General features: G+C 40.8%; 1 protein-coding gene across 4 annotated transcripts in view; it reads left to right on the top strand.

The window, feature by feature from the left end:
* Positions 1-24,123, top strand: part of FNDC3B (fibronectin type III domain containing 3B) — a 190,691-nt gene that overhangs the window by 120,827 nt on the left and 45,741 nt on the right. For all 4 annotated transcript variants that reach the window (XM_027647357.1, XM_027647360.1, XM_027647359.1 and 1 more), the window contains exons 7-12: positions 4,080-4,138; positions 10,277-10,434; positions 12,650-12,709; positions 15,435-15,573; positions 15,872-15,925; positions 23,332-23,456. In XM_027647357.1, coding sequence (XP_027503158.1) covers positions 4,080-4,138; positions 10,277-10,434; positions 12,650-12,709; positions 15,435-15,573; positions 15,872-15,925; positions 23,332-23,456 — 595 coding nt within the window. The remainder of the gene's footprint in view (positions 1-4,079; positions 4,139-10,276; positions 10,435-12,649; positions 12,710-15,434; positions 15,574-15,871; positions 15,926-23,331; positions 23,457-24,123) is intronic.

Below are 24,123 nucleotides of genomic sequence, written 5' to 3'. Positions count from 1 at the left end.
AAACTTAGACATGGTCCAGGTCTTTCAGCTGGCTTCTCTGCTTTGAAAGGCTAGTCTGAAACACTGGATCCAAATGACCCACAGCCTGGGAATTAGAACCTAATACTGTAGCTTGGAACTGCTACAGTATCTCCTAGACACTGAGATTTACAGGATAACTTGGATTTTGTACTGTCCCTCAGAGGACCCCACTGAGCATTCACAAGGAATTCATCCCCACCCCCAGCTTCCTCCTAGGAGGAAGAGTTTTGCCATGACAGATGTGGGGAACAGATGTTGAGAGGAAAAGTTATAATGGGACAATGACCTGAAGTGTTAGTCGGACTCTTCCTTGACGTGACTGAGCTTCTGTTCCCGATGGCAATGGGGGAAAGCAGGACTGTGCTTTCCTCAAGTGTCTGCTGCCTGTCTCTGCAAGCCCCAGTGTTTTGGGGGGGTTGACATACAGAGCTGTCAGATACTCAGGGCTCAGACAGCTGAGAGAGAGGAAGGAACAAAGATTGAAGAGCAAATCGACTGTTGTTCAGGGACAGTTACTACTAGGTATGTGAATCATCTCAGCCACCCACCATCTTTCCCAAGCAGTTGTAGGTAATTTTTCTGAATCTTAATCTCCTGTTTTACATCAAGGCTTCCTCTTTCCTTGCTGTTGTTCTTCCCAACCTTTCCACCACTGCATCTGTGATGTCTGGGAGATGCTCCTTCTCCTCATCCCTGAATGGAGCTAATCTAGTAGTACAGTCCTCAGTGGTTGCTGAGTGACAATAACAGAGAGCCAGGAGAAAAGGTCTTCCACCAACTCTATGTTATCAGCATAGGGCATATAAGATGGATTTTTTTTTCTTCTCTGTCATCTTCTCTTTCAGCAGGATTTCTGCTCTTTGTTGGCTTAGAAGAAAGATGTTGAGCTCAATACTTAATGTGTTTTGAGAGAGGTTGGCAGGTCAGAGCAACTTCCCTACTGAGGGAGTGATTCGGGACAGGTCTCGTTCTCCTTAGCTTAGTCTAGCTCAGGAGACTGAGTAATTATGTTTATTACTGAAAGAAGATCAGCCATCCATGGAAGCCTAGGATTTTTTTACAACTCTTGAAATGGGAAACTAAGTATTTTAAATACTGTAAATACTGTAATACTTGATGACCTCTCCTAGGTCCCCTTCCAATGTGAGCTGTTCTCTGCTACTGTTACAGACATCACTTGTGCATATTTATTGGTTTTTGCCTTTAATTTTACATTACCTGTTATTCATTGCTGGTTTTTGTTTGAATTCAGTACAGGGCTCCAAGGTGCACACACTCCTTTCCATCTGGTGCAGTGATTTCAAACCTTGTGATGAACGGGCCCTTCTCACTGAGAGCTTTTCTTTCTTTGCAGTTATTCTTGTAAAATGATTCATGGCCTTGGCAAATCAGTGACATGGATGCATCAGCTCTGTAGCTCTGTGTGTATGAAATGGTTGGGGGGTATGTGGGGGATCACTGTCACCTGCCCAGTCTCAGGTGTGACCACTCGGGAGGTTTAGCATGGGGGATACCTGACATAATTGGTCACCATATGTGCATCATCTGATATTTCTTATTCTTTAGGAAATGTGATGCAATACCCATTCATATATATATATTATTCATCAACTTTAAATTTAGATCTTTGTTGTTTGTTTTTTTTTTTTTTTGCACTTGCTGTCACCTTAGGTCTGAGTCCCTGACTCTTCAAAGTCTTTGAAGATTTCTCTTTTTCCAGGTCCAGCTTACCTTTATAAACTTGTGACATAAATGTCCATACTGACCACATGAATGTCCACAATAACCCAAAGCTTCAACGTATCTGGTATCCAGAGCCACATGTTTGGGACACTAATATAATATAATCCAAGCTACGTATTTGGGACACTAATATAAAAAACTCCCTAAATAGGACTCTTCTTTGAGAAGTCTGATTGAAGTCCTTTAATTATTATTTATTTGCTGGGCATACCCAACTCTATTAGGTCTTGGAGTTAGTTCCTTTACCTTGAGCAGTTTGAACCTTCAACCCTGACCTGCAAGTGTTGGAGGACTTGGTTACTGTGCAAAGCTATTGATTTTCACAGGAGAGGGAAGTGAGATTTATTTGGGCTTCAGGGTTTGTTTTCCTCTCCTGCTCAGTGTGACAGAGATAGCATCCTTGCTAGAAAGCAGAGAGAGGAAAGAAAATTTGCTCCACATGTTTGGGATTTAAGATTGAGAGTGATTCACGCTCAGCTTCTGGGGGTTGTAATTAGGGGTGACATAATAACCATAAACTTTCAATAAAATAGTAGCAGCATTTTTGTTACACTCTGTAGCTGCAGAAGCTGCTTCTGATTAGCATCCCTTCGAGATAAGCCTGCAGGATCTCCACTCTTTCCAGATCTGTGTCCAGGCTTTTGTAGCACAGTCCTACATCTTTACCGATGCTGAAATAACCCTGAATTCAGAAACACCCCAAACTTCGACATTTTCACTTGGATCAGTATCTCAGCCTTAGTCCTTTTAGTCCATCTGTGTAGTTTTAAAGTCAGTATTATCTTATGCTCTCTCAATTGTGCCTGTTTATACTCTTTATAATACACTCTAGGGTTATCTACTATGGAAAAAACCAATCTTGATATCCTCCACTCCTCCTGAAATATTACTACTCCTTTCTTTTCCAAGTGGCTGAGACTAAAAGGAATCCAGGAATGTGTGCAGCAGGAGATCTGTCATTCCCACTCCACACCAAGGTGCATTCTTGTAGAGAGAGATGGGCATTTACACTGGAATTCAGCCATCAGCATTCAGCCAATTCCATTTTTTGGCAGTCGAGCACTTAATGGAATTTTTAAAAAGAAGATCTACATTTTAAAGCAGGTCACAGACAAAAATAAAGACACATTCTTGGGCTACGAGAAGTAGGTCAGGTTTTGGGGGAATCATTAGTGAAAACTGTTGATCTGATCTTACCTGTTTATTGATATTTTTTGCTTCTTATGCCAAGTATGTCTGGCTCATTTTGCTTTAGGTGAGATGTATTCTCCTGCTTTGGTGAGCAACCTTTTTACATTAACATTTTAAAAAATAAAAAGAAAAAAAAAACACAGGAAAAATATGTTCCTAGTTTTCCATTAGAGAATACTGTAGTGGAAAGTGAGGCCTCTCATGCTGCCGTCCAAAAGGAATAAAGCTGCTTTGTGTCACCTCATTACTCTAAACTGATGCTTTACCTCAAGATTGTTTTGGGAGAGGGTGGGGGAAAGGCTGATTCTGCTGCTCAGATGATGCCTCTGCAGCACCTTCTGCACAGTTAGTCCCTCTAATTTAGGGGAAGCATTTCACAGCCTGTTGGTGATAACACTGTGTAGCCCCTGCAAGAGCCGCTGTAGCAGGAAGGAGAGATTCCTGCTGGTCAGGGAGGATGGATTACTGCTGGTCAGGCATTGGAATTTGCCTGACATTGCTTTATTGTCTCCATAGTTGGAAGGTGGCTGTTAAAGAGCTTTAAGCTTTACATGGTTTAAGGACAGGTAATTTAGGGTGGGTGCTGGGGCTCATCTCTGGCTCATCTGGGCTTTCTACACACAGGGCAAGGATGCTCGTCCTCCAGTGTCCTGGAGAGCAGGTGGATAGCCCAGCTCTGCAGCTGTTGGGTTGAGGGTGGTCTTGGTTATCAAACCAGGATTAGGTTCCATGGTAATTGAGCTGTAGAAACTCCTGGGCTTCTTCTGCAGCTGAGCTTTGGAAACAGGATGGTTTTACCCTGTGAAAGCAAATCCCAGTTAATAACATTGTTTGTGGAGGACACCGCTACAAGTAGTCCCACCTTTCTGAATATTTGTAATTACTGGAATTTTCTTTCCCTCCTTTTTTTCTTACAATGTTTTGGAATATTAATCCATATAACTGCATACCTTGAATTCACAAGAGCAAAACAACTGATACTCACGTGCAGGTAATGTCTGTCTCTCTCATTCCCCTGTTTACAAATTCCAGAAGAATTATTGACATAACTTGACATTTTTGTTTAATTTTGGTAATTTATTTTTCTTCCTATTTTGGTAATTTCCACATTCTCTATTTTACAGAATTTGATTCAGAAACAAAAAGAGTTCAAGACATTCTTTCTGGAATGGAGAAGCCACAGGTATGTGATCCCAAATTGCCACACACATCTATAATAGCAACTTTGATATGTAGATTGTGTCACAACATACTAGTGATTTCACAGGGGAGCACCTCTGAATTTTTTCCTTAATAGGTTGTTACCACTATATATATATATATATATATATATATATATATAAAACTCATTTTGCTGTGATATAAATCTAAAGGATCTTTTGGGCTGTTTGGGGGCTCTGCCTGCTGAAGGAATTGTACCAGTTACCTCTTTCCAGAGGACAACTCCCAGTATTGATACTGTGGTGGGGAACTCTGTGTGCTGGGGTGAATTGCATAGCTCTTACCCCCTGTCCCCTGGGTTTAATTTTATTTGTCATGAGCAATATATGTCTTTAATCATGATTAAATTAAGCTAATTCTATTATTCAATGGCAAATTACTATAGTCTGTGTTTGTCTGAGCCATAAAAGCTTGTGAATTAGAATGGAATTGAATCACCATGTAAATAACCCTAATGCTGAGTGTGACTGTAGTCAGGTGAGGGTATTAATAAGTCTGGTTGTAACCCCTTTGAATGTCATGTTTTTCTAGTTTGGTGTGTCAAATGAAAACCAGAAGAGTACTGTGGATCTAAAGGAATGGTCCAAACCAGCACTGGAAGAAGCAATCACAAAGCAAACTCCTTTGCTCTCTCAGGGTTCAGACCTTTCTCTGTCCAGCTGGAAAGATAGTGAAAAGATAAGCAAATAAATAAAAAGTAGTGATTGGCAAGCTCATCTAAAGACTGGGTTTGACAGTAGCTGCTGGAGGCTGATACAAAGAAATTCTGCAGTGGGAGCCTTGACTGCAGAAGTGGCAGAGCTCAGGGAGAGGCAAGCAGGAGCACAGGCTGAGTTTTATTTTTGGACTCTTGGATGCTTTTTGTTCTCAATACATACAAAAGGTGTTTGGTCTTAAATTGCTCAATCAGTAGGTGTTGGATCCTGGTATCATGGCATCGACAGGAACCAGAATCTAAACCAGACCTGCAGAGATGATAAATACCAGCCAGAGTTCTGTTCACAAGAAGGAAGGTCACCTCATTTCATTTAGAAACAAGTGACCATAGTAAGCTGAAGACTGAGAAAAGAGTTTCAGGGTGATCAGAAGGGGAGAAAGTGCACTTAACACAAAATTAGGTTAGTTTAATGTACAGAGGAAGTCAATATTTTTGTACCAAGGACCACCCAAATGTTACTCATCTGGTCAATAGCCACAGCCAGGTGCTTTTACAAAGATCCAGAAAGCTGACAAGAAAAATGGCTTATTTCATACTTTCATCTTTAGAGGTAGGAAGAGAAGCTATTTGAGCAATTTGCAGGATTCTGAGATCTCTACAGTTAGATTTATGGTAACCAGAACCTGTAAAGTAGAAAGGAACAAGAAATTAAAAGTAGACAAAAATAATTTTCCTTTAATCATAACAAAACTATAATTTTTTTTTAAAGAAAATCTAAAGCATGACAAATGCTGGTTCAATAATAATGACATTTAGTGAGGTGATGCTAGGGATTATCTGTTATTCTCCCTGTAAGTTTGACATTTGTGAGTAATTAAACTCACAGGACTCTCACAAACGATTAATTGCTATGAATGATAATGTGTGTGTGTGTGTGTGTGTGTAGTCAGTGTTACACCTGATAGGAATATATCACATCATGGTCCATATTGCTTGGCAAGCCTTATGCATATATCAATGAAAAATGAAACAATATATAGAAAAGCAATAGTGAAGAAAGAAATGATGCAAAACAAAAGAGCACAGAGCAGTGAGTCAGTGGCAAGTGGAGTGATGCTGTGTCTGCAGCACATGGCTTTGATGTGTCCAAGTGAGCAACTCCCTCCATCATCAATGGTGTGGAAGCCATCCAGAGGGATTAGGCTTGTAAGCAACTCCTGCAGGAGACTCCACAGCCATGGTATCAGTAGGAGGTGTCTGGCTTGCACAGGTACCTCTCAGAATACAAAATATACACACTTTTAAAATTATTACTCTATAAAAAAATCTGCTTTTGATAATAGATACTGTTACCTATTTGAGAGACATGCAGCCAAACTGTAAATTTAAAGATAGCTTTGTCCCTTTAACAGCAAAAATTTTAAAAGACTCCTTTGGCTTTTATTCCCCCTCAGTTTTATTTAAACCGAAATATATTTTCAATTCACGTTATTGCAGACAAAGTAAGCATTCTCTAAAACAAATAACTGCAGTGAGGGAAGGGAAACTTGATTCTGGGTGGCGGGGGGGGGCAGCATTGCTGTGTCCAGTGTGTGGCTGCCGAGGGCCATGGGGGGCATCACCCCCCATGGGGAATCACCACAGGTCTGTCCAGCCAGAGCTCAAACATCAGTTTGACTTTCCAAAGGCAACCCTCTCCCGCTGACTTGCTCTGCAGCGAAACTCATATTTAAACATTGGGATTTTTGCCTAAAATTGCAGGATTAGAGCCATAGTTTATAAGCAGAATCTTGACCCAGTAATAACCATGAATTCATTTGACCCCCGAGTCTTTCAAACCCTGCCCTCGAGGGAGTAAATGAATGTTGCTTGCAGTGTAGTTCTCACACACATACAATGAGCCCCCGAACCACACGATGCCTGTGAATGCTAACCCGGAATTTGAAAGATAATGAAAGTTGTACAGAAACATTTTTCATTACCTGAAAGACGGGAAGGGCCGATATTCATCAGTCTTGTAACCTTATTGAAGTGGTGCAGGAGCTGGATTCTTTCCCAGGGGCTTTTATGGAATAATTATTTACACCACCGAGTTTTGATAGCGCAGAAAGGAGGCATTTACTGTGTAAACTGAGAAGTTTTCAGAAACTAATTAACTGTGCTTTTCACCAGACACACAAAACTCCTTGTGGGAAAATCTTTTGTTAGGTCTCGGCTAAAAGGCCGAGCCAGCCCTTGTCAAAGCCAGCACAGCAATTTTGGGGACAGATGAGACAGGCTGCAGTAACTAGAAGGAGCACAAAGGTTTACCTGCCCAGCCTAGGAAGAGGTGCTCTGGCTGCTTGTATTTTGGTTGGATGGAGTTAGGTCACCATTAATGAACAATAGACTGTTTTTTATTGGCAGTGAAGTATTTATGTCTGCAAGTTCAGAAGGGTCGTTAAGCCCACCATTGTGATGGTAGCTCGGCTGTTTCGTAGGCATGGAAAGGGCTGGTCCATATCTGTTCAGCTGCTCCATATCATTTGAAAGGTGTTTGTATAAGCAAGAAAAGTTGGAGATAAAGCTACCAAGCTGTTTTGCGAGTGCCTGCTTGTTATTCTCAGCATATCATAACCCCATTTATTTAATTTACCCTTTTTCCCAGCAAAGCTAGTGCTTCCTGCTCCAGGTAGGAGTTCCTTGGTAAACTAAGTAGTGGCTTTGGCCATGAAATGAGATATTGAAGAGATATGCCTTTGGCAGGTAAACGTGATACGGTATCAGCCTGTTGGTGGGGGAGCAGCACACGGGTTTATCTCCAGCCACACAAATAAATCCGTTCCCAGCACTCGTACTGACGTGCACAACCCTGTTGTGCTTTCTGTACCCAGGGAGGGTATAGATTTGCCTTCTCTGACTTTTATCACACAGACAGTGACCTCTCACTTGCTTTCCTGCACTTGCTGTGTGTACTCAGTGCAGCTAAGAATTGTATTTAACGATTTCTGGTGTTTATTTTTAAGCCTCACCAGCAGTTGCTGTGTACCCACCACCACTGAGGCAGCCAGCAGCCACTCTCTCTATCAGTAAGAAATTAATGGTGTAGCTGGAGCAGCTTAGCAACTGCGTTTGGACTTTCATCCTCTGCATGGAAATGTCTGCACACAGACTTTAGAATCGTAGTCTAACAGTTTCTAACAGTTAGTCCATAAGATACTTTCTCTTATTTTAAGAAACTTAAGACCTAACTTTTTACAGATTGCTGAAGTTCATGAAGGGCCAGAGTTTTGCTGTACGTGGAATATATACGTGTGTCCTTGGGAGTAGTCATAGAGAAAAACATTTCAATAGAACATTGGCAGGATATCGTGCCTCCAGCTCCAAGTCTGCCTGAATTTATGAAAAACAATTATGCAAGCGTATTTCCATAATAAAAGAAACTGCATGTTGATGGGCTGAGCTGGCATAGTAGTAATGTCTGTTAAAAAAAATAAAAATCTATTTGGATCTTACTATTCAGTTTTCTGATCAAAATATTATTTAAAATATGGACTTTTAGCTCCAAATATCCTTGCCACGTTTTCATTCGCATGTGTGTATATATATATATCTCAAAAATTTGACTTATCTCACTTGAACCATTCAAGTGTCTTATAAACTATCTAATCCAGTATTGGTGTCCTCTGGTCCAAGTTCTTGAAGTAAACATTGATTTCATAGTATCAGAAAAATATGGCAAGAAAATACCGTGAAAACAAGAAATACCATGAAAATTCTTACAAGAATTTGCATGTCCATGTTTTTTACCAAGAAAGCTTGATGCTACTTAAACTTTCTTGCCTTAAAACTTATTTTTCACATTAGGTTGAACAAAGGTTTTCTTTTCTGGCAAGACTTGACTGTGCTGCTATAAATTAAAATCTTTAACTTTTGAGATCACGGTGTTAAAGATATGTTTAATGGTGTCACCTACTTGTCAGTCTGTTAAAAATGGATTTATGACTTGCTCAGAAAGAATCTGCTTGATATTATGGGTATCAGACACAACAGTTGCAGTGCTCATCAGCTGGAAACAATGTGTTTTCACGTGAGAAGTTAAATATTCTCCATTCTGTAAAGATATCCAGGAGCCAGATTTGTAAACAGAGAGTCCTTTAAAGCTGATTGCTGAAACTTCATTACCAAATAATTTACAGGTAAGGGGTTTCACTTGTCTCAACAAAACTTAGGAATTGTATAACTGAGCACCTGCATCCATCTTATGCCTTCCAAAATAACAACATCTTGCTCTGAGTGTTGGAAAAATCTGTTAAAATGATAGAACCAGTGAAATTTGATGCGTAGGAGAAATAAAGAATATAAAACCTCAGTCTTTGATTCCTCCTCATGGAGCATAACTAAAGGAATATTCTTCATATATTCACTACAGTTAAGAAGGAAGAACATAATTTTCGTGATGAAAAGTGGAGAGTTTGTGGCAGAGCACTTGAGGCTCTGGAGGCTTTGAGGCTTCCCTGTGCTTTTTCAGCAGGCATGTATAAAAATGCGCTGCTTTTCCCAGATAGCCAGTGCAACTATTGCTTCTTATTTCTTTTTCTTCTGAGACAGTGGCAGGGGGGATTTTTTTTATTCTTTCTCAGCCTGATAACAGAAGGCTGTTCTCTGGGAAGCTGCTGGAGTTAGGTGGACCTGGGTCTCCAGAAGAATACAGCTGCACTGTTGAGGTGATAAAATTGTTTTAGTGCCTGAGTTTTAGGTGTTTCTTCTGTGTTTTATTGATAGAGAATCCTCACCCATCTGACGGGAAGGTGTCACACCCAGGGGCCACTGCAGATCACACAGACAGTCTTTATCTCGGCACAAAGTGATTGATTTGCAGTGGAATTTTTAATTGACAAGTTGGACTTCTGTTGTGATTTTCACTTAGGCTTTTGAGTCAGTGTAAATTTGCAGATTAAATTGGGTTTTTTTAACTTATTTGCAGTTGAATTATTACAGTTTCAAATGATAAGAAGGAACAGGATGACTGAAAAAACCATCAGAGTTTTTTTAAAGAAGTCTCCCTAAAAAGACTTTAGAGAAATTATTGTGTATAAAACAATCTATAGGATAAAGTCTTTGTTCCACTTAGTTCCAACTCCCTTCTGGTAATAGCCATGGCAGCAGGTACTTCCAGAGTGGTGTGAGGCATCCTTTGTTGGATGCTCAGACAGTGACGAGTCAGTTCACTGCAGGGAAAAATCTCTCCATATTGCTCATCTGTTAGAAATTACTTTATGCCATAAATCTGTATTTTTGTTTGTGGTGTTGACCATTTCTGACCCTTTACTTTTCAACTCTAGCTCTGAAATTTCCATTTTACGAGAAATGGATTGTGAAGATGCAAGCAGAAAACAAAAACTTAGAGGATAGTGGGGTTTTTTTCCTCAGAATTCAGGGTAACCGATGTTTCTTCTACAGGTTACAAATATTCAAGCAAGAACAGTTTTACTTTCCTGGTCACCTCCCACTGGCCTTCTAAATGCAGATAGACACAACAACGGTTTGCCTTACACCTGTACCTACGAGGTTGCCTTATCGGATAAAGGGAGGGATGGAAAATACAAGATAATTTACAGGTAACAGTGCCATTTTTTACACTTGTGTTTTCGTTGGGAATAAATTCTCTGAGATTTTCAGGGTGTATTCTGGCATGCCCATCAGTCACAGAAAAAAGGCACGTTTGAGCACCCTCTGGTTGCTCCCTCACTGTCCTGTTGGCCCCCTCGCCAGAGGAGCTTGCAGGGAGCTGAGTGCACGTCACAAGGTCCCCAGTTGCCATCCTATCCCACCTCCCTGGCACGTGGCAGATCCTGTAGCCCGTGCTGCCTCTCCCATTACCAGTGAAAAGGTTAATCTCTCTCCAATGCTAAATGTCAGAACCTTCCGTGTACACCACACCTGCCTTCCTAATGGGCTGGTTTTGTGTGGGCTTGCAGAATTTAGCACAGTAAAGCTTGTTATTTCAGCTAACGAGCAAAATTTGAGGGCTTTGCTGCCTTGTAGTGCCTTAGATGAGCAGAGGAGGGAGTTACAGCCATCAGTAGGTTATAGAGGCTCCCAGCAGCCCTCAGTAAAAATTCAGAGGGATTTCTCTGTGTCTCCTTGCAGTGATCCTCTGAGCTCATTCTGTGATCAAGTACATATGGTGTTATGCATTTCTTTTTCCCTGCTAATGACATCTAGGAAGGAAAATTCGGAGATGTGACCTTGGCTATTGTGAAATACCTAATCCTTCCCAAATCTCATTAAATAAAGTCCAGGTGATAGAGCATTTATGGAATTACCTCTTGAGACCAAGCCATCTCCCTTCTTAAGAGTATTCCTCTTGGTATGCTGAAGGCAGGTTTTGGGTAATGCAAAAAGAAGGTATTAACCAGAGAAAGGCTTCCTGATTTTTTTTTTTAATTTTTTTTTTCTGGCATTTACACTGGCTATTTGTGAGCCAGTGTGAGCATCTCCATAGTTCAATATGTGCTGCTGAGCTTCTAAAATGGGAAGGACACCTTCTAGTACTTCTTGTGCTTGCTGGTGAGAGGGCTGCACATTTTCTTCTGGTTAGGAAACATTGTGCATCTGTTTTAAAGCTGCTAGTGGTGATGTGTCTCCTGCTGCTGGCCAGAGTGCAGCCATTAGCTTGATGTGGTACATTCCATCAGGAGCAGCAGTAATTGTTATTACTATAGGCAAAAGAAACTCAGCAATATGTCAAATACATTGTCTTTGCAAGGAGGTGAACTCGTTTCAGAGGGGGAAAAGAAAGAATTTGCGGAGCACTGAATTATATGAAAACAAAGAGGTGTTTTTGTTTTTTGGTGTATTTTTGACATGTGCAGGCATGTGCTTTCTGGTGAATTTTATTCTCTTGATTTTGAGACATTTCCCTGTATTTGTCCAGCTAGCTATGAAATATTTCTTTATGCTAAAATGAGAGCTTTCTTGTTTCCCATATTTTAATAAAATCACGAATAAGCCAGGCTCTTACATGAGATGGCTATTACTTATTAAGCACTGACCCGTACCTTAATCTTCACAGAACTGGCAACACATGACTGAGCCCAGTGTTCATTTACCAGCAAACAAGCCAGAAGGAAAAAGAATAGCCCTAACTATGTTGGCTGCATTTGAAATTAATAGATTATTTGCTGGTTTTTTTCCTAAAATGTCTGAAACTCTGTGCTTTTACTTCTGTTAGCGTTAAAGGAGAGCTGGATCCAGCTGTTCAGCCATTAATTAAAGTCTCCTCGCCATGATCCTCACAGGGAGCATCATTCTGGAGGAGAAAGCAAATAAGTGGAACATTTGTGCAAGAAACTATACCTCTTCCTCTGAAGTTCAATGGCTCACTTTTTATAAAGTATTTTGAAATAGGGAATGTGCAGAAAATACAGAAATAATGTTTGGATTCCGTTCTTTTCAGCTCTGGGAGGGTAGAAAACCACAGTGTGCTTTATGCAAATATCAACAAAATCCAAGCTTTGGAAAAAAACCATATAACTGGTTTACTATATAAATTGGGATGATAAATTCGTTTCTTCTGTGTATATGGAGCTCTAGAAAGTTTTCAAGAAACATGAAGTATGTTGACAAATTTTTGGTATATTGTTTGCTACTTTGTTTCTATTGTCATATATTGATAATTTTTTGTTGTTTTATTGTTATATTGTTTTTCTTTGGTGGTATTTTCTTTTTTCTTTCAAATTATAATATCACTAGAAAATCACTGGCTGTGCTAAGTGTGATACTACTTTTCATAATTTACTAATCTGTTGAGTTTGGGCTTCTTTCCTGCAGTGGAGAAGAATTAGAATATAACCTGAAGGACCTTAGGCCAGCAACAGATTATCATGTCAGGTGAGTTAGTGTGAATATGAATGTCACTTAAATATAAACTTCAATTATATGAGAATAAATGTGAAAGTTTTTTAACAAAATATACAGTGTAGTTCAAGAATTTAATCGTCACCTCTGTAGGTGTATTTTTCGATGATTTCTACATATTTTACAATAGATTTTATCTTGGACTTTAAATTATGGGCATGCTTCTCAAACAACATGTTTTCTGTTGTGTTGTCATTGCTGTAGAAAGAGGGGAAAAGAAGTCCACATGTCTGTATTTCTGTGTTTGAAAGTGGGATACTTGAAACTGCTTAAAAACTTGACTCAAGCAACTGGTGTTTCTTCAGCTACTGTAACTCTGAAAGTTCTCCAGCCTGCTTTGTTCATAAATAGTCTGTGCTTTGGGAAGCAAATCTGCTGATTACAGATCCATCTGACTGTAGTAATTTCAGCATTTATTACAAGAAAAAAGATTGATTCACACTGATCTGTGCTGATATTTTCAGGGCATATTTCTCTTTGATTCTGAAAATGTGTTTTACACATTTATTAACTATTAACACATTCTAGTTTTGCTCCCTGATGTTTTAACACCGTCTGCATTACCTGTTCATGTTGCTTTTTTTTAAAGACTTGTTTATGTACTAAGGCTTCAAATTCACATCCTGGTCAGTTACCCTCCATATCCTTTAAAGAAAAAATCCTTTCATTCCTATCTATTGTTCCTTTCTGTTTTTCCAAACAAGGGCTAAGCATGGTGTGCTGTTTCGTGTCAAGGCTGTTCCTGTTTGCAAAACTTCAAAGAACACCTTGCTTCTGAGCTCTAAAAAAGATCCAACACCTAAGTGTGTCCATCTTGTTCTGATAGTTCTTTTCAGTTTTAAGGGTGATTTCTAGTGGAGCCCTAAAATAAACTTTTCAAGTAGAAGGAGAAGACCAGAAGTAATTTGTCATAAATAAGGAAAAAATGCGGCTCCTGGGCTGGGCAGGAGTTCTGACCACAACAGGGATGGTAGCAAGGAGGAGAAGGTTGTAAAACACTGTTGAGCTTCCTGCTCTAAGCACTGAACATCTCTTTTGAAGCCAACTTCAAACACCAGAGTGGTCACCATGTGCAGTTGGGTTGAGGTCTTGGTCATTTTTAGGGGTATTTGTCCCATGTCCTGGCTGACTTCTTCCTCCCTTACCTACAACTTCCTCCACCTTCCTGCAGTTTATCAAATTATAATTCATTTGTGAACAATTAGCAGTAACTTCTGTTCAAAAACAAGTGACTGCTAAATATAAAAGTCAGCCTTGCAAAGCAGCAGCCCATGCTTGCAGTGGAGCGAGCCGACACTGAACGAACTGCCTCGTTTGCTTTCCATGACAGTTTGTTTTTTTTCTTCACTGTAACTGCATTATGTATTAACATCTGTGAAGAAATAAATCTGTTCAGTAAAGAAATTTAAGGGCTAACAGTTACTGGGCAGACCGCTTTGGGTCTCCTTAACCTTGGCAGCATCTCTCGGGGCTTTGTCTCCACCAGACAAGGTGCTTGTTCTTGCTCCTGCTCTGCAGGGCACCTGGGACAACCTGGTTCACTCTGAACCCACTGCTTGCTTTTCTTCAGGTGTATTGTTGTGGTACCTTCAGGGCTGACTGTGCTGTGTTTCGGTGACATGCAGAGGATGCCCCCTAAGTTCATTTTCTCATGATTTTATTCCCTTATGGCTTGTGTTGGATGCTTGGCTGTGCTCATTTCCAACAGATGTACACAAATTGCATTTGTTTTCACTCCTGACTGCTAATAGGTGATGGGTAAAGCAGCACTACAGCAGTTCTTGTCAGCCTCCCCCAAAAGGTTTGATTCTATGTAGGTGGCCATTGTACATAAATTACTCTTATCTACTGAAAACAAATTTAGAAGTTGCCCTTTCTTTAGCTCTACATTCAAGTACACAATAGCTACAGCCAACTCAGAGGTCATCGTCTGGTCATGATTTGAACTTTTTTTTTGAGTAGAAGACTTCCAATTTGCACTTTCTTTTGCCGCATGGAAAATGTGAAGGGAAAAAATAACATCATTAATTTTTCAGAGAAGGGCACCTCTTGAGGAAGTGTTCAACTGTATCCTATTTGCTTTCCCACATGGTTTTGTATTTTATATCCTCCTCTATGGTGATATATAAAAGATTTGCCTGAAATCAAATTTGCTTTGAAGATTTTTAGTTTATCGGAGTAATATTGCTGAGCTGTGTTAGTTCTAATCCATGGAGGTCCACTAAGTGTTGACACCTGAGCTATGCAGGATGAGCTTGTACCCGTGGAAGGAGACCAGCAGTTACCACCACTCAACATGATACATGGGACTCAAGTGTAAAGCAGGCGTTAAAGTTGACACCTTTTTCTCATGAGCTCATACTTTCTGTTGTGTTGCAAAGAGAATTTTAGCACAGTGTGTGGAAGTCTGGCAATTACAAGGAAGTAGTGGTGGAAAGAAAAGATGATGAAGATAACTCAGTGGTCTCTGGGAGTATTTGCACAAATTACTGTAGTGTTTGCCTTCTGCTGTGTGGGTTTTTGAGGTTTTTTTTGCATACTTCTATGAAGCGAAGTAAAACAAGGACAGACACTGGTCTGTGATAAATCTGTCATTAGTGAATGGTGTCATGGATGCTTTGGTAGTCAAATACTGCGGCTGAGACAGTGCCAGTGTAACTGTCAGCAAATTTATAACCCACTTGATTACTCTTTCCAGGGTATATGCAATGTACAACTCAGTAAAGGGATCCTGCTCAGAGCCAGTAAGCTTCACCACTCACAGCTCAGCACCAGAGTGTCCCTTCCCACCCAAACCCTCGCACAGGACCAAAAGCTCCTTAACCTTACAGTGGAAGGTAGGTAACGCTGGGATCAGGCAAGAAAGCAGGGAAAAATGGAGTTTACTGACAATGAACATAAATACTGAAAATAATTGAAAGCTGAGACAGTAATTTTTCAGTAAGGGACTTGAACTTGCTCTACTCTGACAAATCCGTGCACTGACTTGACTTTTAAAATGTATGTGTTTCATTATCTTTAAGAGGTTTGCAAGCCATGTGCAAAGCACTTGAAACTGTAGTCATTTGCCTGGGGGGGTGGTGAAGTAGTTTTCTTCTATTCCCCAAGTCACCTTTTGTTTATTTTTGTTTGTAGGCACCCATTGATAATGGTTCAAAAATCACCAGCTACCTTCTGGAGTGGGATGAGGTAAGTTGTAACTAGTTGAAATAAATACACAAATAAATGGTACTCAGACTTTACAAGGATTTGCTGAGTAAAGAAAAATAATTAAATACAGGAGAAAATAGAAAGAGAAAAATGAAATCCTGATGACATTAGGTAAAGAGTTGGAAAGGTGAAAGGGGCAGTGAGGGGAAAACTTTCCATTCAGTTTATTTTATGCAGAGATAATGTTCTGTACTCATGAAATCTTTTATCACTTATTTGTTGTATATTATTTGTTAATTGGCATTGCGTATTATTTCATTACTTGCATTGTATCTTAGAGTTCTGTTCATGATCTCTTTCTTCTGTTTGCTGACTGAGTGCAGAATAAACACTGTTCCTGCCCCAGAGGAGACAAGCTATGATCTTGCAGCCCTTTCTACAGAGAATGTACTCAGGGTCAAAATAAGTGTCCTTTACATAGTGACAATTAGTCCCCTTCCAAGGTCAAAAAGAATTAAGTTCTCTCCTATTTTACGTGGTTAGTGAGCAATGGACTGTTGAGGAGGGTGCCCTGACTGACAACAAGGTGTGGATGATTTTTTGGAGGTGGGTTCTTGTGAGTCCTCCCTCTGTCCCCTAATTCGTTTCTGCCTCCTTTCTTTTGTGCAAGCCATATTTCTGCAGAAAGCATGAGTCAGGGAGTATCATCTTTGAAGGAAAAAATACATAATGGGTGACAGAAAGGGCTTGGGCAACATTTAAAGTAAAAAAGAGTCATGAGTCAGGAAATGAAGCGTATGAAAGGGTGTCCGGTCGTGCAGTCTGAGAAACATCTCTTGAGGTCTTTTGTAGTCTAAAAATATTCTGAAGGGAGTATTCTGTTATGAATAGTTTTCCATTATTGCACTAATAACACATTCCCAGATCATTCTGGCACATGTTGGGTGTTTGGAACCACTCACTGTGCAAACATTTATTGTATGCACTGTCACAGCAAGTGGGGTCTGCATGATGAGAAACCCTCTGAACTGAAAACAATAACTTCAGAATGACTTGCTGTCCCTCTCTGCATAATGGAAGGGGAAAGGTCGTCAGTGAAGAGGGAAAAAAGCGGAGTGTGAGGTCTGGGAAAAGGGATTAAAGAGATATTTCTCCAAAAGGATTGACCAGGATGATCCCATTACACCTTCTGTGACACCTTGACTGTGCACTTGTGATCTCTTCCAAGGCTTCCAGTAATTTGGAGCCATGGGAACATAACAGCACCAAGCAGTGAAGCAGTGGAAATGTGGATGATTTTAGCCTGCAAAGGGAAGGAAAGCAGCAGAAGGTCTTGTCAGAAGAGACCACCAGCAGACCATTAATACAGTGCAAATACTTTGGATATTCATTTTGTCTGCATGGAGCCTAGACATAATTTTATATATATATATATATATATATGTATGTATGACAATTCTAAAATTCTTTCATCCTTTATACCCTTTAATACTGATTATATACCTAGAGTTTTGTCTTCAGAAAGAATGGTTATGATATCTCTTTTTCACAGGGCAAAAGCAGTTTGGTTTTGGGTGGCTCAGGTACCAATGGGGAAAAATTGAGGCATCCTGATTCCCTTAGTCTATCTATTTTAATTACCTTGTTTTCTCAGTAACAGCCATGAAATCTGAGACCACAATGGAGAACTAGCCAGCACAGATGAAAGAATAATGGCCTTGCACAAATTAATTTGGTACATCTCCAATGATTTGACAGGACTCCTGGCTGAAATGTAGTTGTCAGGTTCTGAGACAGTTAATACCACAGGTGTAGCTTCTCTAAAAATTCTTTTCCTCTGATATGAGACAGAAATGCCATTTTGAGTCGCTAAATTAAAACCTGCTATTTAGGCTTGCTAAAGAAAAGGTCTGAAGATGCAGGCTGGCTGTGCCTGGATCTGAAGGAACCTCGTCTCATGCAATGGTGAACTCAGCAAGATGTTCCACTCACTTTTTCAGGTGCTGTGGCAAGTTGTGCCTCTGACATGAAGTGCATTCAGCTACTGGAGTTGCACCTCCCAAGTACAAAAGAGAATTCACTTGGAGTGCTCTGTACCCTCGCACTTGGTTGTGTAAACTCCACGTAAGCAAAAGCACTGACTTGTCCACAATGCCACACTGTGTCCTGGTGAAATCAAGAAATAAATACATCAGAGCAGAGGAGAACGCTTGCCAGGCAACAGCAAACGCGCTGCCAGATCTCAGCTAGAGCAGCATTCATTAGCTACAGGGCACAGGATAAAATATAAACACGGGAAAATCAGCGATCAGAAGGAAATTAAATCGTGGCTGCAAAGCAGGGAGGGCTTTGCAAGAGCAGAGAACAAGAAATGTATCCAATGATGAAGTTGGAAAAGCACCTTAAAATGGCAGCCTGCCTGGGAAGTTGGTCCCTTCCTAGGGAAGGATGGTGTGAATGAGCTGCGGAAAGCCCTTGTCACTCTAACCATATGCAGATCCTTGAAAGCTGTTGTGCAAAGGCTGCAGCCTCAGGCTGTGGAAACAAAACTGGCATCGGGCACAGGAGGTGTGGGGAGTGGTGGAGGTGTTCAGACAGGCACCTCCAGCTGTGTCCCAGTCACAGCAGTGTGTTCCCCCAGCTCGAACTGTGCTACAGAAAGGGCTCCAGCAGCCCCTCTGTGCTCCCTCGTGGTGGATCATGGGTTATCTGTCTCTGGGATCTCTGGATCTTGGAGCATGTCAGATGCTCAGCAGTATGTCACCCTCATTCCTGTTGTTTTTACAGGGCAGAGGCACAATTTGTAGCATGTAAAATGCAACCAGGGGCGTAGGTGGCATCACTTGTATATGCAGAAAGTGAATTGTTACTGTAAAGCGACAGCAGGAGCACCATATTTTACAGCCCTAGGGTTAGGTGAGGTGGGAAATTCTGCTTAATATGTCACTGTGCCAGTCCTACCCAGCTGCTGCCTCAGTTTAGTTTTGGGTTTTGGTGTTTTTCCTGACCTGTAGACTCTGTAAAATCCTTGATAGACAAAGCTATTCCTGCTGTTCCATCTTTTTCCCTCCTAATTTGGATTAAAGAGTTAGGATCAACCCCTCATCTCTGTTATTTTGGAATCCAGTGGGATATCAACAAGCCTGCACCTCAGGTGCTGGGACTCACAATAGTCATCTGGCAATAAAATCAATTAAAATTAATAATTAAGGAAAACTTCACCTTCTGACTCTGCTATGAACTTTGAACTTACAAACCTGAACTAATCAATTGATGACTTGGTGCCAGGATTGTTTATTCAGGGTCAGCAAAGGCTAATCAGAAAAAAATAGCATTAGTTATATACCAAAAAGAAAATATGACTGTAAAGGAGGTGATGCTTTCTCCTGATGCCAGTGTTCATCAAAATCAGTAAACTGTAACTGCATTGAAAAATGCTGCTGGCACTGCTGTAAGAATCAGGCCTTTGTTACTAATTAGATGTGAAATGCTGGTTCTGTGATTAAGTGGTAGTAAGTAAATGTTTCTCTTGTGCATATGGGCAGCGAGAGTATCCTATTCATTCTCTATGGGAAAGGGGAGGAATGTTCCTGAGCCAGAGACAAGGACATCCCTCTCACACAGTGTGTGTCTCTGTTTTACGTACAACTCAAAGCAGCTTTAATTCTCATCCAGTAAGCAGCTCATTTTAATCTACTCGAGGGAGACTGATACAACACCACACTACTTAATGATTTGGTGATGGATAGTTAATAATGAAGTTTATTATATAGGTAAATTGAGATAATTTTGTTCTGCCACAAAATTTTAAATTTCTTAAGGTAGCAGAGATGTGCTTGTTTTTTACCAGTTGATAATCTGAGCAAAGTATCTCAGTGATGCTGCACTGGAATTTGGATACACAGAGCTCCATATTTGTGCTTGTTCACTTACTTGCCCTCTGCGTCTGTTCTGTGGCTGCACCACCCCTGTGAGACATGCAGGAGGAGAGCCTTGGATAAAATTGGGATTTGTGTGTATTCTAGGGATGTTTCATAGGTCCTTTGCTATCTTCTAAATGTTCGTATGTAGAGAAAATTCAGTTACATGTATAACTTGCACAGTAAATGCTTTGCAGAGATCTTAAGGTGTGTTACACTAATTGTTGACAGTTTGCTCTGCAGCTCTGTGTCAGATTGAGTATCAGTCTGTTCCTTTTTATTGCCAATATGACCTGACCATAGCAGCTAATGCTGGTGTGGCCACAGATGTCCATCCTGCCTCCTGGTTGAAGATCTGATGCTGGCAGCTCTGCAGCAGATTTCTGTGGTGAAGGACTGTGCTCCATTCCTGCATCACTGTACCTGCAGTGGCCACTTCCTCCTTTTGTGTTTATTTACTGCCTGTGCTGCCGGGAATGCAGTCAACAAAACCCATTTAAATGCTCAAAACCCTTGTTCAATAAATACACTCGCCAAGAGACACTTTGACACCCTGTGTTGAGTGTGTGCCTTGAAATATAGCTGAAATAACAGGGAAAACTCTTAAAATCTGTGTTTAAACACTCTGTTAGAGTGTTGTGCAAATGGTGAGGGATTTGTGGAGCTGAATTGTTCTTGTCTCCTGACAGGCGCTGATGATCATCACAGTATGGGTTGTCCTGGAGAAGAATAGGGAACACAGGCTGGAGAAAGCAGGCCTGGAGGAGAAGTCAGACAGCACTCCCTCTGAAATCTGGGGATTAGAAATATTTGCGGAAATGATACAGTGTATTTTAAGCAACTTACGAAACATTATTTAAGGGATTAAAAACTTGGATGCCGAGTGTACAAAGGATAGGAGAAGGATTCTGGGAAAGCTGTAAGACTCTTGGGTGGCAGCCAGTACCAGCCTGCCAGTTGTTCCTGTCTATAATTATGCCAGCATTAGTGCTTTCATAAATCTTGGGAGAGAAGGAGCGGAGAGGCTATTTCCAGGCTATTAATGCCAGGATAATTAGAAATATCGGCCAGCCTCTCCAATTAGTGCCAATAGAATCCAAAATACCAGCCAGTCTGAGTAATCTGAATACCAGTTGGTCTCTGAGTGAGTCTGGGGAATGTACAATACCAGTTCTACAAGAGAAATATATACAATATCAGAGTTTGTACTGTTATAAAGTTGAAGATAACTTAGATGTTTGGCAGTCTTGGCAAAGTTTTAACACACCAGTTTGATAAATGAGTTTCCTTGGCCCGTTGCTCTCAGTTCAGGCACTGTGCTACAGGTGAGATTGTCCATGACTTTCCTTTTTAGCCAGCATTGCTTTATCAAACACTTGCTTAGCATTTGGTCATTTTGTTCTCTTGGAAAAAAGCATAGGTAAATTACTAAAAAAACCTACATTCTTAAGCAGAAATCAAAAATAAGTGTTTTCAATTGTTTATAAGTAGTAAAGTCATCAAAGAGTTGGAGGAAAATTAATGCAACTCAACCTATAAAAGAGAGTTTACATAGGGAGGAAAAAAATATATTCTTGGTAGTCTTGCACTGATGAATGGATATTTTACTGAAACATGGGATTTCTGATGTGGTTTTGTGTAGTGTGGAGTTTACATACATTATTGCTGAGCTGGAGTGTATGGTCACCTATCTTTTTCATCCTAAAGTAATTTTATCATAGAACTCTATAACTAGGGAATTGAGATCTGAAAAGTTTTTCTCATTTTACAAAATGATTCTCTTCTAGTTCCATCTCTTAATTTACTTGATCCGTACAGTAATGTTACAGCTGGAGCAGGTGGGTGAAGTTGAAGGAGATTGTGTATAAAACCAAGTTCCAGAACAAGTGTAGGCTCACTGTGTATAAATAAAAGTTAGGGCTGTTTGCCAGTGTGATAAATGTCCCTTCAGTGCCTCCACATTGTTATTCCGTGCTGGAGATCTGCATGATTGTTTCTAGCTTGATAAACACATTCTGGAGATACACTGCAAACATTTTAGGGCGTTTTTCCTTCTGTGTTGTAGTCCGAGGGAAAATAAGTAGAAATTGGTAGGAGCTGGAGAATGGCCAAGTGAAAAATGCATGTCCCACTCAGGCATTTTTGAACTCTTTAGTGGAGAAGTGATGTATTGAGCATGGAGGAAGAATGGGGTGTGGGAGGACAGAGCAAGCCCAAGGAGGCAGCAGCAGGTGAAGCTTTTGTCTACAGTGAGGGACACCCATATAGATAATAAAGTAATAATTAAAAATTGTAGAGACGGGTGCCAAAGATAGTAAATGGTATAGCAGAACTTTTCAGTCAGAAGAAGTTGCAGAGATAATTCTGTCTACTGCACCTATCTGAGCCCATGGATGTCATTTGCCAGACTTCTACTCTGCTGTGCTTAATAATGTAATTGTCCATTAATTTTGCATTCAGGTATTGAAATTAAAAGCCTTTAAACTGCTTCAGCTCTGTTAGATATTATTTATGAAGAGCTGAGCAGTCCATGCCCTTTCTCCAGAAAGATTTCAAATTGATCATTTCCCACATGTGACATAGTATGAAACCAGATATTCCTTGTTGGTTTAGGCTCTCTGCCCTGCTAACAGCTTGGCTTAAATTTGGGTGTACCAAGTTGGGGTGCATTGAAAAGGTTTTTGTGTGGGTTTAAATGTGGTGGGGTGAAGGAGAGAACTTCTGAGTGTCCTTATCCTCAGCTGTGCTGGTTTGTACCTGAGGAAGGATTTGGGAGCTGGAGAGGTGTCTCAATACCCTCTCTGGCTGCTGCCCCATCTTGGCTTTGTCAGGATGGATCACTGGTCCAGGTCATGCTGATGTGAGACTTCCATAAACCATCCCTCTGGTATCCAAGTTTCTTACCAAAGCTACACACTTCCCAACAAATCCTCTTCACTCATCGTGTGCTCCAAGCAGTGGGGTCGGTGTAGAACTGGCACATTAAATATTCCTCTGTGATTAATAAATCTGTTTTGCCCTGGTGAGCAGAGCATGGGGCTGGTTGTACCTGGGTTGTCCCGCTGGGTCTGACCATAGCTCGACTGTGGGGAGCGAGAGCCCTCTTGTGGGATAGAGAATTCCTGAAGGACCAGGGAGGGATGGAGGTACGGAGGGTAGAGCTTGCAAGAAATGTTGGCTGCACCTTTCCTGTGCCTCTGTGACTGAGTGGATTGAGGGATGATTTTACCCTTAATTTGCCTGGTTTTTTGTTAATGAGTGGGATAAATTGCGTTTCAAGCAGAATGCCAGGAGCTGTAGATATATCTCACAAATATAAAGAAGAGGAGGGATCTGTCAGCAGGCTGACTGTGCTGATCTGTGGGATTTTGGGAGCAAAGCAGTGCTGTCAGTGCTTACACAGCCTCCTTTGCACAGTGCCTGTATGGAAACATCCAATTCTAATATCGTTTAACAGCTTTTTAAAATAAGCACCGTGTGGTTTTTGTTTCATAGCAATCCAATTACAGATTTCTCTCTTTCTAGGGAAAGAGGAACAGTGGTTTCAGAGAATGTTACTTCGGGAGCCAGAAGCATTGCAAGCTGACTAAGCTTTGTCCAGCTTTGGGTTACACCTTCCGATTAGCGGCCCAGAACGACATCGGTACTAGGTAAGCTACCCAAGGTACACATTTATTTGAGGAAAAAGTGATAACTGGAAAGTTTAACTGTCAGTGACAGTATAAAGAGGAATTTCTGAGGGGGATTTTTGTTTATTTTTTCTCTTCGTGGTTTTGAGTTAAAACTGCACCTTCCCTGGTGGTATCCTTCAGGTCCCAGGGAATTGCCCTATACCATCAGCACGATGAGGTCAACCTAAGAAGATAGGCTCCTTTTGAGGTGTTAAATGGTGTTTTGTGATCTATTCCTAATACAAAAAGAATACATCTGTTATGTAAAATTCCCACTAGGGACCTCTGTGAACCAAGAAAAACAAGCAAGAGGAAGTTGAGTTACAGATTTTGAAAGGAATCTTGATATATTTATTTTTCTGGTTTAAAGCAAAGCCCTTCTGTCTCTTTTCAACAGTACAGTCCCTTCCTTCTTCCTCAGGACTGGCAGGGCTGGCTGATGGGGTGGGAAAGAAGGGAGGGAGAGAACCAGGACCGTGACAGGACAGACACACTCAGGGACACTGAAAGATGGGATTTAGCTTCTGCTTTTCCGTGCACATTAACAGATGCATTCAGATGAAGATGGTAAGAAATCAGACTTAGTTCAATCCTCTGGGAGCTGCAGGGGAGCACTGGGATAAAATGTTCTGCAGCTGAGGACCAG

This window comes from Corapipo altera, unplaced genomic scaffold, assembly GCF_003945725.1.
Source record: "Corapipo altera isolate COAL_440 unplaced genomic scaffold, ASM394572v1 113, whole genome shotgun sequence".
In the NCBI taxonomy this organism is placed as follows: domain Eukaryota; kingdom Metazoa; phylum Chordata; class Aves; order Passeriformes; family Pipridae; genus Corapipo; species Corapipo altera.
Note: the sequence above shows the minus strand (reverse complement) of the source record. Positions and strands in the feature narration are given on the sequence as shown.